General features: G+C 37.5%; 1 protein-coding gene across 2 annotated transcripts in view; it reads left to right on the top strand.

Annotated features, from left to right (window-relative positions):
* Positions 1-18,171, top strand: part of nt5e.L (5'-nucleotidase-like) — a 43,992-nt gene extending 25,821 nt beyond the window's left edge. The window contains exons 3-9 of one of the 2 annotated variants that reach the window (XM_018263420.2): positions 470-658; positions 4,656-4,853; positions 6,764-6,918; positions 7,369-7,477; positions 7,813-7,962; positions 11,939-12,139; positions 17,450-18,171. In XM_018263420.2, coding sequence (XP_018118909.1) covers positions 470-658; positions 4,656-4,853; positions 6,764-6,918; positions 7,369-7,477; positions 7,813-7,962; positions 11,939-12,139; positions 17,450-17,634 — 1,187 coding nt within the window. In that variant the 3' untranslated portion in view covers positions 17,635-18,171. Of the gene's footprint in view, positions 1-469; positions 659-4,655; positions 4,854-6,763; positions 6,919-7,368; positions 7,478-7,812; positions 7,963-11,938; positions 12,140-14,483; positions 15,201-17,449 lie in introns of those variants that run through there. The other variant, XM_018263421.2, reaches the window with a different exon arrangement.
* The last annotated feature ends 4,675 nt before the right edge of the window (positions 18,172-22,846 follow it).

Raw genomic sequence — 22,846 nt, 5'->3', positions numbered from 1 at the left:
GCTGATCAGTAAATAACTATAGCAATCTCTTTGCTGTTGTCCATGATATATCTAGGAAGGTTGCAGATGCTATTGGAGTCCCACAGCGCTATAGAGAGAATAAAGTTATTGACGTTCCTTAAAGACGTAGCTGCTAAAGATCTTGCTTTGTGGTTCTTATCCTAGTACTGCAGTCTGAAGCCCTTCCTAACTTAATACATATATAAATGGGCATGCAGTTTCAGTAAAATCAAACTTGGTAGCATCTTGTTTTTCAAAATATTAAGAAATCTTACATTAAGTAGTTTTAAGCTTGTTTGCCAAGATTGTAGGAACACATACCTACCCAATGCAAAAATAACAATTCATTTCCTTTAATTAAAAGTAATGGCAAATGCATGATTTTCTTTTGATTTTATGCAATTACTGTTTTCTACATCTTGAGATAATACACGTTTTTCATCAGCATTTTTTGATTTCATTCCTTTAGGCCCACATTTGGTGTTTGAAGATGAAGTATCAGCGTTACAGCCGGAAGTGGATAAGCTTCTGACGCTTGGTGTCAACAAGATAATAGCTTTGGGGCACTCTGGATTTGAAACAGATAAACTTATTGCTCAAAAGGTTAAAGGAATTGATGTTGTTGTAGGAGGACATACAAATACTTTTCTCTACACAGGTAAGTTACTTCAAGAAAATGTATGTTGTGACCAGAACAATTTGTTTATGCCCTATACTAAGCAACATTCAGCAAGAAAACATTAGTGTAACAGAAAAGCCTTATTATACGTGTGGCTTTACAAACAGAAACAGATGCCAATGTTTTAGGTAACATTTAAATGAACTAACCATCTAATCAACTATAATTGTAAATTGAGTGTAAATCTGTAACAGATGTATTTTTTATATAAGGCCCAGTTAATCTACCAAGATGTGTAAAATGTAAATATATATATATATATATGTAGATATGATATGTAGATTTGATACATTGTAGTGCTTTGTTTTTCTTGCAGGTTGCATTACACTTCTGCATCTAGCAAGCCACAATGTATTGGAGAATAGCATGTTAATACATATGACATGATCCTTGCAAATGAAATTTACATAGTACTAAGTCCTTCTCTGCCTTGCAGACATGCTTCAAGTGTAAACCATGCACATTCATGAGCTATATTGTGACCTTTGATTTAGTCTGTTTGTTCCTTGTTTTTGACTCTTCTAACCTGTAATCCCTGATTTACTCACCTAGGGATACCTACTGTTTCTTGGTTCTGCTAGTGCAGCTATTTTGGAACTGTTTGATTATTATTTGGTAGTCAGAAACAATTCCCCCACATATTATTATTATTATTATTATTATTATTATTAGTTTTAATAATAATAATAATAATAATAATAATAGCAACACATATATATATAAAGCAGCAAAATAGTAGGGCATAGTCCTAGTGCTAAATGCTGCCATTTAAAATGTGTTTGCACGTTCAAAGCAATATTTGGTGGACAATTAGTTGCCCTAAATTAATGTACAATATATGTATTTTTATTAAAAAGAATGCTTACAAAATAAGGTTACAACAGCATTTTTCTTTCTTCTAAAGTACAGGTATGGTAACCTGGAACATCAGTATCAGCAGTGAGTAGTGTGCCTAAGCTGCACCGTATACTGGAAAGTTATTTTTAAATTAATTTTCTTTCTAATGGCAATATTTTACGTTTGAGTTTATACCCCCTTTAAGGTGTGTTGCTAAACAGCTTTCTGCTAATAAGGCCATGGAATGATCCTACTGCTATGGATATGACTCTACTGGGTTTTTTTTGTATCTACCTGATTTGGGATTTTTAGTATATTAGTATATTTTTAATATGGTATATTATAAATTGCTATAAATGTAGAAATGAGCTCTTGGGAATAATTTGATTTATTTCTTACAGTGGTTGTATGACAAACTTGAAGTTGATTCTGTGCCCCAAGGGTAGAATTATGATTTCTTTATTAATTGTTATAAAATTAGGACTGTAGAGTATTCCACAGTTCTATTTCTAAGGCTCATTTTTAACATTGTAATACGTATATAGATATTACAATATAGTCTATTGTAATCCATAGTCAGTGTTATAGTTCCTATATATAGGTGCCATAGCCAGATATTTGATGCAAAAATGAGCTGAGGGGTTATATACACAGACTATTCTGCACATACACCAATCAGCAAGGAGCTAACGGAGGTATATTGCCTGAATACAGCAATCACTATATCAACAGCTTCATCCCACTTAGCAGCAGAGAAACATGGGATATAAGTGCAAAGAGGAAAAATTGGTGCAGCATTTTCCACAAGCGAAATAGTAATTACAGAATTTTGTGCCATAAATAGGTCAAAGCCATGACCTGCACATGTTTCTAAAGAGAGCACAAGTTGCACTTGATTCATTATGGGCTTCAGGCTCATGGGGCAGGGGTGTTCTCTTATTAGTCCTCCAGTTAGATTTGCAGCTTCAAAAATACAAATGGAACCATGTAGTTTGTCCCTGGACAATGGCAAGTGTACCTTATTATCTTTAAATCTCTGAACACAGCTATTTGTACTTCAATTGCATAAGTGCATGGGAAGTATTAATGCTATGTGCAAAACAAAAAAAACAGGCACAAGCGATTTCTGAAAGTTTGAACGTGTTTAAGTTCTGCAAGTTTGCATGTCTGTTTATGCCTACCGTTGCACACTACAATAGCAAACGAGGCTCTGTATGTTCACACAGAGTAGAGATATTGCCAGTTGTGATTACTATTCCCAGTTACACAGATCTACTACAGTTACTATTGGTTTTATTTCTTTTGAAATTGCATGCAAAGAAACAGGTCAAATCATTTTAATAACTGTATTCAGGACTGAACACCACAACATTTATGCTAGGGATGCACCCAGTTTTGGACTGGGATGCCAGGTGGCACACCAGAAGACCTTAGACCATGGGCTCACTAAAAATCTTAGACTGTGCACCCACTTTCCAAACTATTATTTCTCCTCCCCTCACTCAAATTCTTTATTCTACTAGTCTTTAATATCTACTTACGATATTCTTCCACATGCATTTTCCCATAAATAAATAAGGAATGACCATGAAATAGACTAAATGGTTAAAAGCAAGAGGGACCACTGACACCTGGGCCCACCGGGAGTTTTCCTGATATCCCAGTGGGCCAGTCGGACATGGATGCACAGAATCCAGGATTCGGTTCGGGATTCGGACAGGTTTCAACCTTTTTCAGCAGGATTCAGATTCAGCTGAATCCTTGTGCATGGCTCAACCAAATCCGAATCCTAATTTGCATATGAAACTAAGGTATGGGACTTTTGGTCACAAAACAAGGAAGTAAAAAACATTTTTTCCCACCTTTTCCGCCCCTTATTTGCATATGCAAATTAGGATTCGGATTCAGTTTGATATTCAGCCAAATCTTTCACGAAAGATTTGAGGATTCGGGCGAATCCCAAAAAGTGGATTTGGTGCGAATCCCAAAAAGTAGATTTATACCACTATGATATGGTAGTATTGTTAGCTGTTTAAAAAATAATTTAGCTCACCGCATACCAGCATCACTTTAAAGGGGAGGTAAAAACCTTTTGTTGAAGCTTTACCTGAATTTTGCTGTACTACATATCACATTATACACCTCCATTTTATCAGTGATTTAAGCATGCTGGGAGCTGTAGTCCAGCACAATTAGGTATTGCAGAATACATTGTTTCCCCAACACTTTTGTTAAACTGTAAGGGAATCCTCTAATGAGAATCCAACCTGATCTCTGTAAATATAGCTCCATTTTCTTTATTCCTGCAACTGGAACTGGCTGGTTTTAAACACAGGTTTTCTATTACAGAACAACTAACAACCAGCATGTCATCCCATCTGAGGTTGATTACTGTGTAATATCAAATCCAATAACCTCAGTATGTTAGATAACTACAAAAAGACTGAATTCTGATTTGTGAATTTTCTTGCATCTCTCATCAGCTTTTTAATAATCTGCATTAAAGAATTAGTGCAATGGGACAGTTCTAGGGTTTACAAGCCCTTTGCTGCCAACTAGTTCTATAGCTTGAATCAAAACACAAAAAGTCACGTTAGTATCCCTTATTTACAGTCATCTCCAAATGCTTTGCCTCCGTCAGCCTCATTAGGTTTACCAACAACATCAAAATCCACCAAAAAAGGGTTAATCTTGGATTAACAATATACAATATGGGATTATTGGATGTATTATATGGAGCAAGGCTTTCCTAATTCTTCATAAATTCTCGAGGACACAAAAAATATTCTTTTTATTACAATCTTAAAAAGGGAATTATTTTAATTGGTTTTATATGAATTGGGTTAATCACATTTTACCATAGATTTTAACTTTCTGAACTGTTTTTTGGATAACAGATTCGATACTTGCAGTATATTGACAATTGTATATAAACCAGTTTAGAGTAGGAACTATTTCTGCTTAGTCATCTATAATAAGTTACAATGACTGGAAGTCTGTAGAAAATAGGAACATAATCAAAGACTGACACACTTATTAACAACTCCAAGATACACCAGCCCATCAGCAAGTAGGCACACGTGTGCATTTATATTGCTCTTTGTTTTAAATGCGTTTAATACATTATATTTATTGTCAGGTCCTGCACCCTCCAATGACGTCCCAGTTGGCGAATACCCTTTCATTGTCCTGTCTGATGATGGCCGCTCTGTACCAGTTGTTCAAGCCTATGCATTTGGCAAATATCTTGGATACTTAAACATTACATTCAATGATCAAGGAAACGTTATCCATTCTTCCGGAAATCCAATATTGCTTGACCGAACCATTCCAGAAGGTCTGTGTAATAAAATAGAAATGTTTTGTGTTATTTTATTTACTTTCAAAATGAAAGCCATTTTGTCTTGCTTTCTCTTTACTAAAGGCTTTTCTGCATATGAATTTTAATACACAGAATATAAATGAATGTTAAAGGGCACAGAAGTTCCATATAGATACTCGTTTGCACATTTACAATTTATTTCCTGAATATTGAACTCTGAGATCTAATGTTTACAATAACTCAGCTTAGTAATCAACCTTTATTGTAATGCGTGTTCTTAAGAATTAAAAAGAGCTAACCTTAAGTCACTGGAATATAATAAATCTCTATTTATAACTACTTTCATCCACTAATTATTAATCTTTCTGGGATACAATCCAGCAGCAGTTAGTTCACAGCACAGGGGTGGCTTGTTTGCCCTGGATTATGCTCATTTTCTGGCTGGCGACACCAGATACTTCTCTAAATGCAGAATAAATGACTAACAGTTCTGCATACAACTCACTTTTTATGTGCCAGACATTGCAACAGCTAAACAAACTAAAATGCTAAATTGATACACAGCAGACAGTTTGTGTTCCCAGACAAAATTCCTAACTAACTCTTCTAGATGTACTGTACATAATACCTACAGTATACCACAGTGTTCATTTTAGGGTGGATTATTATGAATATGTTGTGTCAGAATTATGTTGAAAACGTTGTGTATAGTGATGGTGCACATAGGTACATGGTGCACATAGGTACAAAGCTTCAAAATACACAGTATTTTTTCTGGAGTCACTAGAGTGCCATTTATGTTTCCATTCATACCCCTTGATCAATCCCTAAAATCTTCTGGCAATGTAAATACAATACAAGCCATGTAGAGGTGATGTGGAATTTAAGGCCAGCCTGACTTAGTTGTACCTGTACAGATGGTTTGAACTTTTATTTGCTGTGTATAGTAAAATCTATGGTGCTAACTGTCAAGGACCTTACAGAGAGCACAGCAGATTTTATTTATTCTGGAGAAGCTGTTAAATGGACACATTCAAATATTTTTGTTTTAATTTCGATGAGCCAAACCCACAGTGGAAGCAAAAAAACATACTGTATTCTTGCCCTTTAAGATATAGTGATGTTTTATCAGTTAGATGTACTTGAGATACAAGGATTTCTATCTTACTTCCGGCACACGCTGGGCTCTGCCAAGGCTTCACAAACCTTGTAATCAACATTAAAGTTGTTGTTCACCTTTAAATTAACTTTAAGTATTTTTTAGAATGGCCAATACTAAGCAACTTTTCATTTAGTCCTGGTTATTTAACTTTTATAGTTTTTGAATTATTTTCCATCTTCTTCTGACTTTTTCCAGCTTTCAAATGTGGCTCACTGATCCCTTCTAAAAACAAATGCTCTGTAAGGCTACACATGTATTGTTATTGCTACTTTTTATTACTCGTCTTTCTATTCAGTCTTTCTCCTATTCATATTCCAGTTTCTTATTCAAATCAATACATGGTTGCTAGGTTAATTTGGACCCTAGCAACCAAATGGCTGAAATTGCAAACTGGAGAGCTGCTGAATAAAAAGCTAAACAACTCAATATCCACAAATAATAAAAAATGAAAGCCAATTGCAAATTGTCTCAGAATATCACTCTCTACATCATACAAACAGTTAACTCAAAGGTGAACAACCCTTTAAACAAAATCGCAATAGCCAATACCTTGTAAGTGTTATTATATGTTATAGTCATGGATCAAAAAACCGTAATTGTAGTAGACTTAAGCTATGACAATCCAAACTACAGAAAGATCTGTTATCCGGAAAACCCCAGGCCCTGAGCATTCTGGTAATAGGTCCCATACAATATTTGTAAGAAATGCCATTCAGGTTTATATCAAGCAACAAGTGGAGTTTTTATTCCTCCCTTCTTTCAGATCCAACACTCCTAGGAGAAGTCATTCAATGGAAGGAAGCAATAAAGAATTACTCTGCCCAATCGATTGGGAAAACATTAGTATATTTGAATGGTTCAGCTTTGGAATGCCGTAATCGAGAATGCAATATGGGAAATTTAATATGTGACGCCATGGTAAGAAGATAGCTATGGTATTATTAATCTTAATATGGCAATTGGCAAAGATATTTACAGTATATCCATATTCTGATTATGATAGAACAGAATGTCTATTAAGAATCAATATAAAGAATTTTTTACAAGCTGTGTTTATATATCAATGTAACAAACTATAGTTATGTAAGTTTGTTGAATAGATTTGCAGACACTTGAAGCAGTTGCTTGCCACACTAGAGTGTATTTGCTGTAAGAAAACTGCATTAACCTTATGGTAGAATGAAATAAAGGGGTGAGCCTATATAAATATTATTTTTATGAATATCTCCCCAGTTTCTCCCCATCTTCCCCACCTTTGTTAGTTCTCTCTGTAAACAGAAAAGTGCAGAGATTTAGAAAATCAAAATGTTTGTTTTAGAGTTTTAAAATTCTGTAAATATTATAATGACTGAGACTGTTTCAATGCAGATTGATAACAACATTCGGCATCCGGATGAATTGAGATGGAACCATGTTTCTCTCTGCATCTTAAATGGAGGTGGAATTCGAGCATCGATCGATGAGAGAATCAGTAATGGTGTGTAGTAAACATCACCCTCTCCCAACTGCCAGGGCCGGGCCAAGTTACACAGGCTCCCCAGGCAACCAGTGTGTATCCCCATCCTTCCAGTGTGAGCATGGATGAGCAGCAGTAGGGAGATGCCAATTTGAAACTCGGGAAATGTCCCCATGCCTCAGCATTTTCCTTGTTAAACTTTTCCCATGGCTCTTTAGCTCCTATTGGACTCTAAAGCTCAGTCAGTAGTGGGGGACCCTGGGAGCTCCAATTCAGGTTCAATAATGCTACATATTAGTTATTGCCTACCCTAATTCATAATAAAAAGAAACACTTTATATGTTTATGGTTAACAGGAACCATCACAACAGAAGACCTTATATCTGTTCTGCCTTTTGAAGGCACCTATGATTTGATTGAAATTAAAGGGTCAACATTAAAAGCTGCATTTGAGCACAGTGTTCATCGATATGGCTCTGGAACTGGTGAATTCTTACAAGTTGGCGGTAAGTCTCTTAAACTATGATCTGTGACCACTCTGAATGTTCACTGTGTTTTTATATAGTGCTTAAAAAAGTGTTTATATGTTAGTCAAAGTTGTAAAGTTCTCGATTATTGGTGATGTGGAAGCTGTTCTGTTTCAATCTTCAATACTTGTCAATGCCAAATGATTATGCAGTCCATATAATACTGCTTCAACTTTTAAAGGAGAACTAAAGCTTAACTAAAGAAGAATAGTAGAAATGTTTTACATTATGTTTTGGCCTTCTGTACCAGCCCAAGTAAACAACAGGTTCACAGTAAAGATCTGTGTCTCCAAAGACAATCCTGAAGCTCCCCATCTTCTTTTCTGATGATTCACTGCACATGCTCTGTGCTACTGTCGTTTACTGATATTAGGGACTGACTCACAATATACTGAACATATATAATATAAATGTCTCAATATATGTCGGATTAGTAAATAGTAAATAACTGATTATTGGTACATGGCAGCACAATAAGCACCAGAATTAATAATCAACCCTCTAGCATTAGTTTATATGACAGACAAATCTCATTTTTTGCTTGAGTATTTGTGACGGCCCCTAAGCTTAGCTTCTCAACAGCTGCTCAAAGCCCACTGAGCACGTGCATGTCACAGACACTCCTAACCAAATATAAGATGGGAAACTCCTGTGACAACTTTAATTAACTGGATCATTACTACTATAGAGATGTTGAACATCTAAGCTGGTTCAATAAGTTCAGTATATAAAATATATTTCCAGACAAAATATTGTTTAGGGTTTAGTTCTCCATTAAGCAGCACACTACCCCAGTTTGCTGCCATAATGCAATTACTTGGTGTTGCGAATGATAAAGATGGAACTGAATACATCATCAATAGCCAAGAACATTGTGACCATTAACTGACATTTACAAACACATAAATACTCAGTCTGCTATACAGACAATTCCTCTATATACTGTTTGTAACAGGCTGGACACAGTTGAAGGGGTCTCAAGGGTTGTGTTAGAGGACATGTCCATTAACTGTTAAAGCACTGTGCCTTTCTGGACATCTATTCACATGCTCATTATACATTTGTTTTTAATATGGGATACATTTTATAATCAAGTTTTCATATAATTATTATGTATTTATTGAGAATGCATTTATATTACATGATTTTAATAAATGTATGAATTTATGGCATAAACTCATAACTTTTGGTGTCTTGGGTCTCACAAGGAATAAATAATTTTCTTTTTAAACAAAACATAACTGTGTGCTTTTGATATAGATACTTGATATAGATGTCAGCTCTGTAAACGTATTTATGCCAGAAAATAGTTGTTGCGGATTGTTATTTCTCCATGGTGTGGTTGTCTAACCTTTCATTGTATTTCCATTGCCTTTACTGATGAGAGAAGATACTTGGGATGTGGGGTCATTATGTTTCATGATTATGGTATAGTGCCCTGATTCCACATTGTTGATGCAGTTGCCTATGGCTTTTATTTCGAGGAGTAGAGAGGCTTGAAAGGTTTTATTGCTGTGATGGAAAGCAAAAGATAAGCTTTCTGTTAGAGGAGAAGTTGATCCGGTTTTATACTTGTACCTTGTATGCCTACCAAAAGAAATACATCCTGTGCTCATTGATGTAGTCAGTTGGGTACAGACAGAACATTACATTGCAAATACTGGAGCATAAGCTGGATAAGCAGCTGCTGGCATTCTATAAAAAGCCCTAATTTATAAACTGTAATGACATAATAACAATCTTCAATAAAATAAGATAATACATACAGATCTGAAAAATGATGAATTGTCAAAGTGAGTCTAATGTAACTTAATAGCTTGTAGAGACAGAAAAGATCCTTCAGAAGCATTTGTTGAGACATGCCTAGTGGGGTGCTTGAATCAGAACTTTGTATGTCAGCATACGGATAAAGCAGCCATTCTCCAGCAGTTGTAGACACAAACAAAATGGCATCAGTTACATTCCACACCCATTAGATCAGCAACATTAAAGAAACAATGGCACAGTGCCAGATCATCTAATAATTCTTATTTCTTTCCTCTGTGAGATCTTTTCTTTTCTTTGGGAACAATGTTGTTGTGTTTGCAAAACACTATTATTCTTGACAGAGGTAGATCATGTTCTTTGTCCTGGCCTGGGTAAATGTGATTGGGGAGTGGCTCTTCTGAGCCACAAGAAAGATAGCTTTTTTATCTATTGCATGCCACAAACTGGCACATACTCCAAATCAGATAAATTGTGTAAAATGTTACTGCCATATAAGAAATCAGCACTTACTGGCAGTTTAAACATTACCGTTTTTTTACAGCTCATAATGAGGGTGTGGTGGCACTGTAGTGGGGAATGGGCTGTTATTTGAGACTGGATATTCTTTTTCATGACCATCTGCAGATAGACTTAGTCATCTTGGTACCAAGAGTCCAGATCCAAACCCTGGACAATACAATGAATTGGCAGTGCATCAAGCTACTGAGCTGCTAGTGGCTTTGTGAGCTTGCTCCTGACCAGTTGCTGGTAACTAATTATGGGCCTGTATAAAGCTGCTAGTACCAGTTGATTGATCATTAAGCCTTTTGCTGTGATCCTAGCTGATTTCCTGAGCTATTTCAGTTGAGTTGAGTTCATACATTGGTTCCTGAGTCTCTGCCTTGGTTTCTCAGTATCTTAAACGGGTCCCTAAGTCCCCACCTTGGTTTCTGAGTTCCTGCTTGGCCACTGAGACCTCTGGCCTGTTAATTGGACACTGCCCAGACCTCTGGTCAATTTACTGGACCCATCTTCATCCTGGTAACCATTCACTATGAATGCATTCTATTTCTTGCCCCTCTGACAGACTGTTCATGGAAGTTTTTTAACAGCATTAACCAGGACATGGACTCCAATCTGCTTATACACCTGTTGTTTATGACTACCGATCAATTTTTTATCTGGCCATGTAACAACAGGCATTTTAAATCCAAATAATGCATAAAATGACTAGGTAATTTTTTTGAGCACTGCATAAGTTTTATGGGGGGCATCTATTCTGTCTCCATTTTTCGTAGTAAGAAAATGGCAAATGTATTTACATAAAGTGCATTCAGAGAGCATTCAAAGAGCATTCAGATGTTTGATTCTTTGATAGTGCTTACAATCCAAAGTAATTGTGATGCCAAATTTCTCGGCATAACATCTAAAGCCTCGTTTACAAAAGTGCAAAATGGAGGTTGGTTGCAAATGTTGGGGTTGCTTGAGCTAATGTGGTCCTTGTGTCCTTGAGCAAAGCACCAGTTTAGCTGACCCATGAATAGTGCAGCTATGCCTATTGTTGCTAGGAACCCTGAAATTATCACCACTCTGGAAGTCAGGGAGGGAACTCTGCACTGAGGGGAAAAAAATCTACTTATGTCAAAAATCTGAACTTTGCGCAGCAAAGAAAGTCAAGTGATTTTTGAAGCACTGAACATCCCAAATCATCAATGTTCACAGCATATTTTTATTACGTAATTCATAAAGCACCAGCACATTCCACAGAGTTGTACAATAGTATTTAAGTATCCACAGGGGATGACTTAATAACAACACCCAGTTACCCTGTGAAAGTAAGCAATGCAAATGTATTTGCTTTTTTTTTAAAGAAACATATTATGTCTCTCTTTTTAGGACCTTTTCATTTTTAAGTCTGTTACTCAAACAACTACTTTCTAGGGTCCTCAACCTTATCCACCAGACAAAAACTGAATGAACATGAAAAGAAACAAGTGAAATTTGTTTTATTAGAATAGAATGTCTACGAAAAATGAGTTCACTTGCAATTTGAAAGTGATTACTCTTTGTTTATTGCCACTATCGTGTCTCCATCTTTGTTAATGAAGACAATTTGTTTTTCTTTCCCTTTGTACTTCTAATTTTTTTTTTGCAGGATTTTTTTTTGTTGTTCTCTTTTATTTGACATTTTTAATGACTTGTTTTCTAGGCATCAAAGTGGTTTTCGATATAGATAAAAGCCCTGGACAACGTGTTGTTAAATTAGAGGTTGTCTGTACAGAATGCCGTGTACCGATATATGTTCCGGTGGAAATGGACAAGATCTACAAAGTTGTGCTTCCCTCTTATACTGCTGCAGGGGGTGACGGCTTTAGTATGCTTAAAGATGAAAGCTTGAAGCATGATAGTGGTAAGTGTTATATACTCTATAAGGCTCATTTATGAACATAAAAGACCCACTTTCATCACCTAATGAATCATATGATGCCGGTGCTTGAAGTAATGTTATTCACACACAAATTTAGTAAGAAAACTTGTGGTACAACTTTGACACCGGGGCTCATTTATAAACAGTGGGCAAATTTGCACCTGGGCAGTAACCCACAGCAACCAATCAAATGATTGTTTTCAGTGCTCAACCTGCAGCTGGCTGAAAAAAAGCTAATCACTGATTGGTTGCTAAGGGTTACTGCCCAGGTGCAAATTTGCCCAGTGTTTATAAATGAGCCCCACTGTCTACCAATGCAGACATTAATTTGCGTCCGCATTAGTAAATTGAGTTTAAGTAGCCGAACTCTGTTGGGGAGGTCTCCAATATCACTGGAATTCTGGTGAGAACGCTGCATTGTGGTCAAGAAATCTGCGTCCATTTTACCGCACATTGCACTGGCATTCATAAATGAGCCTTATTATGTTTTTTTCTATAATATTCTATTTCTTCTCTTCACTTTAAAAGGCCATTTATTTACTCATCCAGGGATTTCATTTGATGGATTGTTGGAAGGAGCAGGAAATAGTAACAGATTTGGGTTCCTTTTTGAAACAGAGCCCCTTTTTGATCGGTATATTTTATGGTTTATGGGATGAATTGCAGACCCTAAACTACATGAAATGGGTACTACTTCTGAAGGTTACTGTTGACTTTTGGTTCCAGTATGGTAATACCTTTAAAATGGTTTTATTTTTGCCTGGATTCTAAAGCCTATTTATGGGCTTATGGATATGGTGGTACTTTTACTCAGAAGCTTGTATTGCAGAGCAGGGACTCACCAAGTTCAGTCGCTAACTACATACAACAGAACCTTTCCTGGCTACTACAGTATGCTTTCACTTTAAAAGTTGTCTACTTGTACAACACAGCTATTCTCCATCTTGATCCTTAGTATTTGACATATTGGTTGTATGAAACATTTATTAATGATAGCTAGCAAACATTTGCCCTTCTACTTTTTATATTCCTTGTTGTGCATCAATAGTTCATGTTCTTAATGACTTATTAGTAGGCATATTTGTCTATTTAGTATATCATATGATTTTTACCTTGTGTGTACAAGGCTCATTTACCAGAAGCACTGGTTCATGTGCTAGAATCTTAAGAGTCAAAAAATTCCCTCTTGGCCCATTTAAGATGCACTTGTGGTAGTACCCTTAGCAAATTAATGCTGTTCTTTTACCTTGTGGCCCTAAATGAAACCATAAGTAGATGTAAAGTACATGTTTCCTTTGAATAATCTGCCAGTTATGGGCATTTCAAGGGATGCCCATGTTCTGCCCACCTCCCAAACCTTATGTAGGTGCACGTGTAGTGCTGGATACAGTGTGAGGCACAGCATGCAGCATGTGCTTTGCCGCATGTTTGTTAAATGAGGCTGATAGTATAATTAAAACCTGTGTTAGTTAACAAGGTATGGCATAAGACATATAGAATGGGTATGAGACCCTGGGTAAAAATACTAGGTTGCCTACCCATCTCTACATAGAGCAGTCTAGTTCTTTGTGCAAAACACACTAAAACCTACACTACACAATATGGCCAAAAGTAACCTGTCCAAACATCTCATTCCCAAATCAACATGGAGCTTTTTCTTTTGCAGTTATGACAGCCTTTACTCTTCTGGGAAGCGTTTCATTAGAATCTGGGACATTGTTGTTGGGATTTGCTTCCATTCAGTCTCTTAAGAGCATTAGTGAGAATGAGCACTTATGCTGTAAGGTCTGGCTTGGCTCACAGTTGCCATACCAATTCATCCCCATAGGTATTCAAGTTGAGGCCAGGGTTCTGTGTAGGTCTGTAAATTTTTTCCACAGCAGTCTAACCATTCTTTGCACTTTAGGGTCATTATTGTTCTGAAACAGGAGAGCCTCTCCCAAGCTGTTAAAGTAGGAAGTACGGAATTGTACACTGTAGCCTTAAGGTTTGCGTTTTATGGAAACAAAGGTCCTAGCCAAACAATGGAAAACAACCTCATTATTCCACCAAACTGTACAGTCAGCATTATGCATACAGGCAAATAGTGTTCCATGGCAGACTGCCCGATGGTAAAATGCCATTTATCACTACAGATGACACATTTACACAACTCCAGAGTCTAACTACAGAGACCTTTGCACCAGCTGACACTTGGCATTACACTTAAACCCACAGGCAAACGCAGGTTATTCCCCCATATTAAAACTTTAGTACGTATCATAAATAAAACGAGCCAGTCTGTGTTTTATTTAAAACTCTTGAATTTTTGTTATGTTTTTTTCAGGTGATTCTGATTTAAGTGTTGTAAGCAATTACATTTCCAGAATGTCAAGGGTCTACCCTGCAGTTGAAGGACGGGTAACATTTTCCAGTGAAGTGCAAGCAAATTATCTGATATTTAATGAATCCACTGGATCTCCCGTGTCTTCAGCATAGGCGTCTGTTTTCCAATAGAGTTTCCATTTGGTGATAATGTGCAGCATAGTATGTGACCTAGTCACTGTAGTTCCCAGACATTTTTTAATGAAGACTCCCTATATATACACTTCTACGCAGCTATGCAAAACCCTTAGATTTTTCTTCACCCAACATGTAAGTTTATTTTTGATATCCCACAAAGGGTTCTGCTGTTAATACCAAAAGGAATCAATGTGCCCATTACACGAGTACATCTACTTAATTACCAGGTCCCACATCCCCCATATTTCCTGAGAAGGATCATCTTTTTCTTATTGAGATAAAAGAATGACAGCAGGTAACAAGAGTATATGTCACATGATATACATAACCATAAAATATGGTTGAATACATTATACATAGACAATCTGGTACAAGTTGACAATGTAATTAGTCTTATAGGCAACCATTCATAATCCAGCCTGGCATTCAGACCACTGCTGGTGGCTCTGGGTCAGTTTCATTTTTAATCCTAAATAGGAGATGTGAAAAAAGTGAAATCATCAAAACAAAAATAAAAAAAATCAAGTGCCCCAAAAAATGTACAATGCTTTGTACCTACTGTGCACCAATTTTCCAGTTGGGTTTCCAAAAATGGTGAGGGACAGGGAGCCTTTGACTGTACAGTAAGTACAAGGACCCCCTCGGCACCATGGAAACTGTATGTCCTTGAAGGGTGTGTATGTCCATGACCTCCATTCCCCACCACTTGTGCTGCACGTGCAAGTATATTGTGAGCAGTATTACAACCAACAATAACCTTTGTCACTCCGGTATCAGGAGCACAATTTAAAGCCTGATATGAGGTAGTACAAGTGTGCTGGCATTCTTTGAGGAAATGTTACAATATCGGGTAGAGCTGAATTGTGCCAGTGATTTGCACTCTACTTTACACAACACATTACTAGTAAATTAACCAGTTTTTCTTTGTCAACGGTACTGTAAACTGCTAAGTCCTATTTATATTGTAATACCTTTGTACGCAGGGCTCTATCTATATTTTAATTTATTCCTTTGTGTATAGGTTTCACAGGAAGAGATGTAGAACGTCATAATAACACAGAGCTATTAAAATGTGTCTATAAAATACGGTGGCATGTAAAACGATGTGTTGACAGTATCTCTGTAGAACATCATATTGAGAATACATGTGCAAATGCATGGATTTTGACTACATATGCATTTCAGCAAGAACACTTCCCTTGCTATCTGAATACAGGCCTCATTGCCAGAGTTGGGCATTTTTAACTACTGGGCTTGGCATTTTAACTACTGCTTGTAAGAGCAGAATATTCCAGGTGTGCAATGTGTTGGCTTTGCCTACGGAAAACACTAAAGGGAATAGTTTGTACCTTTAGCAATGTGAATAGTGAACCGTCATTATTGCCAGCACTATGCATTTGAGTAAACAGTCAAAAGGCATGCTGCAGCAGGGAATTCAGTTTTTACTGCATCCGCTTTTGATATACATAATGGCATCTGACATCAGTGTTTCTGATGAACATACACCCCATCCCCTGCACATAAAGCAGCACTGATCTGAACCATTAGGAAACAGGCCTGGGGTGTGTGGTGTTTACTTGTAAAGGTAAAATGTGACAAGTCACCCTGTGACTCCTGTTAAAGGAGTGGTTTACCTTTAAGTTAAATTATAATATGTTATAGAATAGCTAATTCTAAACAACTTTTCAACTGGCCTTCATTTTTTTTCTTTTTTTCTTAGTTTTTAATAATATTTTTCCTTCATTTTCTGTCTCTTTCCAGCTTTCAAATGGGGGTCACTGACTCCTTCTAAAACAACATTGTTATTGCTGCTTTTTTATTACTCCTCTTTTAATTCAGGCCCTCTGCTAGTCGTATTCTCATATTCAAATCAATGCATGGGTGCGAGGGTAATTTGGACCCTAGCAACCTGATTGCTGAAACTGCAAACTGGAGAGCTGCTGAATAAAAAGCTAAATAACTAAAAAACCAACAACAATGAAAAATGAAAACCAGTTGTGAAATTGTCTCAAAATATCACTCTCTACATCATACTTAAAGGGGCTGTTCACCTTTAAATAAACTTTTAGTATGATGTAGAGACCGATATAATGAGGCAATTTGCAATTGGTTTTAATTTGTTATTATTTGTGGTTTTTGAGTTATTTCACTTTTTATGCAGCAGCTCTCCAGTTTGCAATTTCAGCAATCTGTTTGCTAGGACGTGAATTACCCCAGCAACCATGCACTGATTTGAATGAAAGACTGGAATATGAATAGAAGAGGCCTGAGTAGAAAGATGAGTAATAAAAAGTAGCAATAACAAATACCTTTCTAGCCTTACAGAGCATTTCTTTTTTAGATGGGGTCAGTGACCCCCTAGTTGAAAGCTGCAAAGAATCAGAAGATGAAGGCAAATAATTCATAAACTATAAAAAATAAAAAAATTAAGGTCAATTTAAGAGTTGCTTATTATTAAACTTTCTATAAAATACTAAAATACTTTTAAAGTTCATTAAAAGGTGAACAACCCCTTTAAATTCTCATGGATTCCTACTTTTAAAAACAGCTTTCTGCAACACCAGGGGCTGCATGTCCTGTATTAGGAGGGCTATACATTAAATGACATTATTTATGGGATACATTGTCCAGGTTTTACGCTCAGTTCCTTGTGACTGAAGATAAGTCAGTGAACTTTTGGCAGCTAAGTGATCACAACAATGGCTGCCTTCACTCATTGCCATCAAACCAATTCCCATGGGCAAAAAAAACTGAAAGAGTCTGAAAGCTTTTTTTTTATTTTTCCCTTAGGTGATACTGATCTAACAGTCGTATCCAATTATATTACCCAAAGGGGAAGGGTTTATCCTGCAGTTGAAGGAAGAATAACATTTGCAAACGGAGATTCTCACAGTGGATCTACACATACATGCCTTGGCAGTCTTCCAGTGGTTTCCCTTCTAACTCTCTTTGCCTTACTGCAAACTCTATTCTAAAAGTTGTTCTTACATCTCCATTGCCCGGAAGGACTGCTGCCTGTAAGATTAGCAAGCAAGCAGTGGAATTAAGAGGACGGAGCAATAAAGCCACAATACAAATGCTGCATGGGGATATCCTATTGTATTGGCTCCAAAGGACTAAAGGAAGTTATATAATATAAAGGTTTCTTTCCTGATCTTGTAACCCCCTAAGCAACAAATCACACCTGTTTCGTTGCTATGGGTTACTAGAACTGAATAGCAACTGTCAACGTCAGAACCTTTTTGATCACTTTATTGGGAATATGGGTTTAAAGACATCAAGCAGTTAAGACAAACGGGATCCTGTGTACACAGTTGTATTTATAACATTGCTCCATCAACTTACTGCAATTTGGAAGAAACATCAATATCAACAGTAGGAGAAAAATAAGAATTGTGTTTTCTTGGGAGATCAGATGACATAGAATAGGGTTTATCTGTGAGTGTGATTGCGTAACCAGGAAAGGCCTTTATTTGCACAATAAAATGAATAAAGGTAATATGCAGAACATATCAAGTGGAAGACTATGGGGCTCATTTACAATTGCAAGTGCAGTGGCTGCAAGGTGGCAATGTGGCTGATGAAGTTGTGTGCATGCTCCAATGCGGCTTTTGAAAAAACTTTGAATATTAATTTTAGTCCTCGTCAAAATTATTTCTGCTCCTTATTCTTTCGGGTTGAGTTTTCCCAGCATCAATAGCGCAATTATGCAAAGGTGCAGGGGATTGGATGCAAGTACCTTAAATGAATGGTGCCGATTTGTGCAACAACTGCACAACCTCTCCCATGGCTGCAACTGTGGTTGCGATTGTAGATGAGCCCTTATGTTTTTAATACAGATTCAGAATGACCCTACAAATACATTAAAGGAGAACTAAACATAAAAATTAATATGTCTTTAAATGCCACATTGTATATACTAAACGTACGAAACCACTCGAAAGGTTGAGCATCTCTATAGTAGTAATGATCCAGTGATCCGAGTTGTCACAGCATTGTCAGTGACACTGCACCCGCTCAGTGAGCAGCAGTGGAGAAGTTAAGTTTAGGGGTCATGCAGATCATCAAGCAGAAAATGAGGTTGGTCTGACATATAGGCTGATGCTACAGGCTTGATTATTAAATTCTGATGCTAAGTTTGCTGGTTTCTGAGCTGCCATGTACGGTACCAATAATTATTTACTAATCAGCCTCAGCCACGTATTGTGACTTTTATATTATATATTTATTGAAGCTCAGTAAGTGACAGCAGCACAGAGCATGTGCAGTGAATCAGCAGAAAAGAAGATGGGAAACTACTGGGGCATCTTTGGGGATACAGATATGTACTGCTAAAGGGATGTGGTTGCCTTGGGCTGGTACAGAAGCTTAAAACCTAATGTGTATTTTTTTTCCCCTACTAGTTATTACATATCTCCCAGCTGTCCCGTTTTTAGAGGGACAGTCCCTCTTTTGACAGCTCAACCCGCAGTCCTTCGTTTGTACTGGAAAGTCCCGTTTTTCTCTGCACTGAACAGCCAGAAAAAGAAACAAAGTTTCTAACTTAATCGGCTTTTGGCAAAACAGCCCAGAACAGCCACAGCAGCAGATAAGATATTTTTCAAGTTAAGCAAATAAGTAATTGTAACAATATAAGATAACAGGTCCCTTGGGAAAAGTTAGACTCACAGCTTAAAGGGCAATTCACCTTCATTATCAAAACTGTAATAACTGAAAAAAAAAACACAGAAATATGTTCAAACTTTCATAACCTGCCAAATTTTGTAAAATGAACATGGTAATTAGGGCGTGGTCAAATATTGTTTTGCCACACTACGCGCTCCATCTTTTTTGTCTCCAAGAGGTATGCTTATTTAGTTCTCTTTTAAGCTATTGCCTAATTCTTTCTTTGCAACCCTAATTTTAAGAAGGCATGGTTCTTTTTTCCTATAGTTTTTGCAATACAAATGGTATATTAGTATGTTTCATCAACCTAACATTTTTTCAGCCATGTTGTGTCTCTGCAGGCACAAAGAAATACTTAGGGGCTGCTCTATGGCCCGCTCGAGGATGTAGCTGGGCAGTGTTCCTAAACTTACAAATTTATACAGAAGATTGCCTTTTTTTTCTTTCCCCTAACTGATTTTTGTAAACATAAAAAGTTCTTCTGTAGCCTTCATTTTGACAGACCATGATCTTTGAATGATCACAAATTCGCCCCTACATATGCCATTTGCCTTACACCAGAAGAGCAGAACAGTGTCGGACTGGCCCACAGGGATACCAGGAAAACTCCCGGGGGGCCCAGGTGTCAGTGGGCCCTCCTGCTTCAAAACATTTGGCATATTTCATAGTCATTCCCTATTTCTATGAGAACAAAGAGACTAAATAGATTGAATAATAGAGTATAGCTTGGTGTCCCAGAAAGTCTGTTCATGTTTTAGCTCTTGCCAACTGCAGCCTGCTTTGCCAAATAATTTCAAATCAGATTTCTATGGCAAACAGCTTTGGACTAGGTTTGCAAGGACCCACCAGAAATGTCCTGGAATCTTGGCAGGTCAGTCAATTCCCACTGACGGGCCGATAATTGTTTCACTGTTGCCATTATATTATTGGCTTGAAGGAGGCCAGACAGGGCCAGCCAATGCTGCCAACGGGAGTAGACAGACTAAAGCGGATGATCCATTTCCTAAGTCCTTCAAAAACGACAGCCATAGAGTACCCTGCAATCCAGTGAACACGTTTTATTATTGTAATAATAATCAGTGCCAATACCGATATTAAATCGATACTAACACGTTCCTATAAAAATCATAGGAATCTGTCTGTATCAAGTAAATGCTGCACCCGAAAAAGTTCCCCTCAAAGCCCCCTGCCCCCGCTAGTGTTGCCACCCGGCCGGTAAAACACCAGCCCAGGCCGGGGCCGGTATTACAAATTTACCGGCAATGTAGCTGCCGGTAAATTTGTAATACACTTAAAAAAAGCCCGTGGCCTGCCCCCAGCCTGCTCCAAACGTACCTTTTTTTCATGGGCTTCTTGCCAAATTTGCGTGTTTGGCTCCGCCCCCTTTGACGGCACAATCCGGCCAGCCAATGGCGCGCCCGGCCCCGCCCCCTTTATCGTCACGGCCCCGCCGCTTTAAGACCGCCCCTCCACCTGCCGGTAAAGTTTATTTTAAAAGGTGGCAACCCTAGCCCCCGCAAACCCACCCTCCGACACCGCTAAAGGATCTTCTCAACCGTTTCAGTGACGCTGGGTTGGGGGTGGTGAGATCCTTCCATAGGCTGTCCAAAACAGGAGTTCAGCCTATGGAAGGATCGCTCCGCCCCCAGTCCAGCGTCACTGAAGGAAAGCAGAAGATCAGTTAGTGGTGTCAGCCAGTCTGCTGCACACAGGTTCACGGGGCTGGGGGCAGCTTTGCAGGGGGCTTTGTTGGGGAACTATTCCGTGTGCAGCATTTACTTCATACTGACACGTTCCTATGAATTTTATAGGAATGTGTCAGTATCGCTTTAAAATAGTAAATGGGAAAAATACAGTTTGCTCAGCAAGCCTAGGCCTATGTACTTTTCTTTTGTAAATGAATGTAAAGATGTTCTGCCCCAACTGCATATACCTCAGCTTTACCAAAGATTATTTTTCGAAAATGTAAAGGAAAAAGGCTTGACAAATGTTTCGATTAAAAAAAAAAAAGTATTTGCTATTTTGCATGATTTTTTCATTGTGCTGGCTCTCGACAATAACAGGGGACACCCTAAGAAATAATTCTAAATTCTTTTGTAATGTTTTTGTCAAGCAAAATAAACTTTACTTGCACTATATAAATGATTTCTATCTTGTTTCCTTCAGTCCTAGAATTCACAATATCAGCAATCATGCAGGCACCATTTTATGGACACTGTTATTAGGGAAAGCTTTGTCTCACCTCAAAAACTCGTTTATGTGCCAGAATGGGGGACCTGATGCCGATGCACAGGATACACAATTATACACAGTGAATAGAAAGAATTTGAGGAGTACAGTGACATCTAGAAAGTGCAGAATGGAAAGTGATTGCTGTGCCTAAGGCATAGAGGCGGGACAGATAATATATGATGGACAGCTGACATTTTTACACACTTTATAACATTAATTTAATTTGAGTTTCATGTAAAATACTTTTATTCCATTTTTATAATACAGATTTTTATATCTGGGTGACAGGTCTCCTTTAATATTAAATAATATATTTTAAATAATTGTAATGATTTGTTTTCCCCTTATCTGGTGTATTGGCCTATATACTATAAAGTAGGGGTTCTCAAACCAATCAACTGGCTTAACTGATGTTGGGTGAAGACGTGTTTTCTGCCCTAGATACTTTTGTAACTATATTTAATAAGGTAATATAGTAGTGTTCTCTTATATCTGTAGCCCTAATTATGAGCCTGGGGGCTGCTCAATTGTTGGGCCTCCAAAGGGCACAAACTGGAAAAGTGGAAAATCACTGGCATGCAGTATACTGCTCTAATTATACAGGTCAGAGATCCATTATCCGGAAACCCATTATGTAGAAAGTTCTAAATTACAGAAAGGCCGTCTCCGATAGACTCTATGTTGTCCAAATAATTCAAAATTTTCAAAATGATTTCCTTTTTCTCTGTAATAATAAAACAGTACCTTGTACTAAGATATAATGAATCCTTATTGGAGGCAAAACCAGCCTATTGGGTTAATAAGTTAATGTTTAAATGATTGTCTAGTAGACTTAAGGTATGAAGATCCAAATTACAGAAAGATCCATTGTCTGGAAAACCCCAGGTCCTGAACATTCTGAATGACAGGTCCCACACCTGTACCTACAAAAAATAGACTTGAAATATAGATTATTGCTTAATACAAGGTTATAATTTAACACCATGGGGCCAATTTATTAACCTCCGAAAATTTGCCAGCGACGGCTTCGCTCACATCTCAACACTTTGCCAGGCGTAGATTCGCCAGGACAATGCTAGTTCACTAAAATCCGAAGTTGCGTCAACGCTGGTGAGGTTGTGCAAGAGTTACTGCACCAAGCGAAGTTGCGCTACCATTGCCTAATTTGCATACGGCGTAAAGTTAAAGTTGAATGGACGTGCAGCAAATACATTACAAAAGCCCGGGAAACCTTAATAAAATAGAGTTGTTATATTGCCCTACACATGAGCCCACTGTATAGTTTATGTG

The sequence above is a fragment of the Xenopus laevis genome, chromosome 5L (genome assembly GCF_017654675.1).
Source record: "Xenopus laevis strain J_2021 chromosome 5L, Xenopus_laevis_v10.1, whole genome shotgun sequence".
Taxonomy (NCBI): domain Eukaryota; kingdom Metazoa; phylum Chordata; class Amphibia; order Anura; family Pipidae; genus Xenopus; species Xenopus laevis.
Note: the sequence above shows the minus strand (reverse complement) of the source record. Positions and strands in the feature narration are given on the sequence as shown.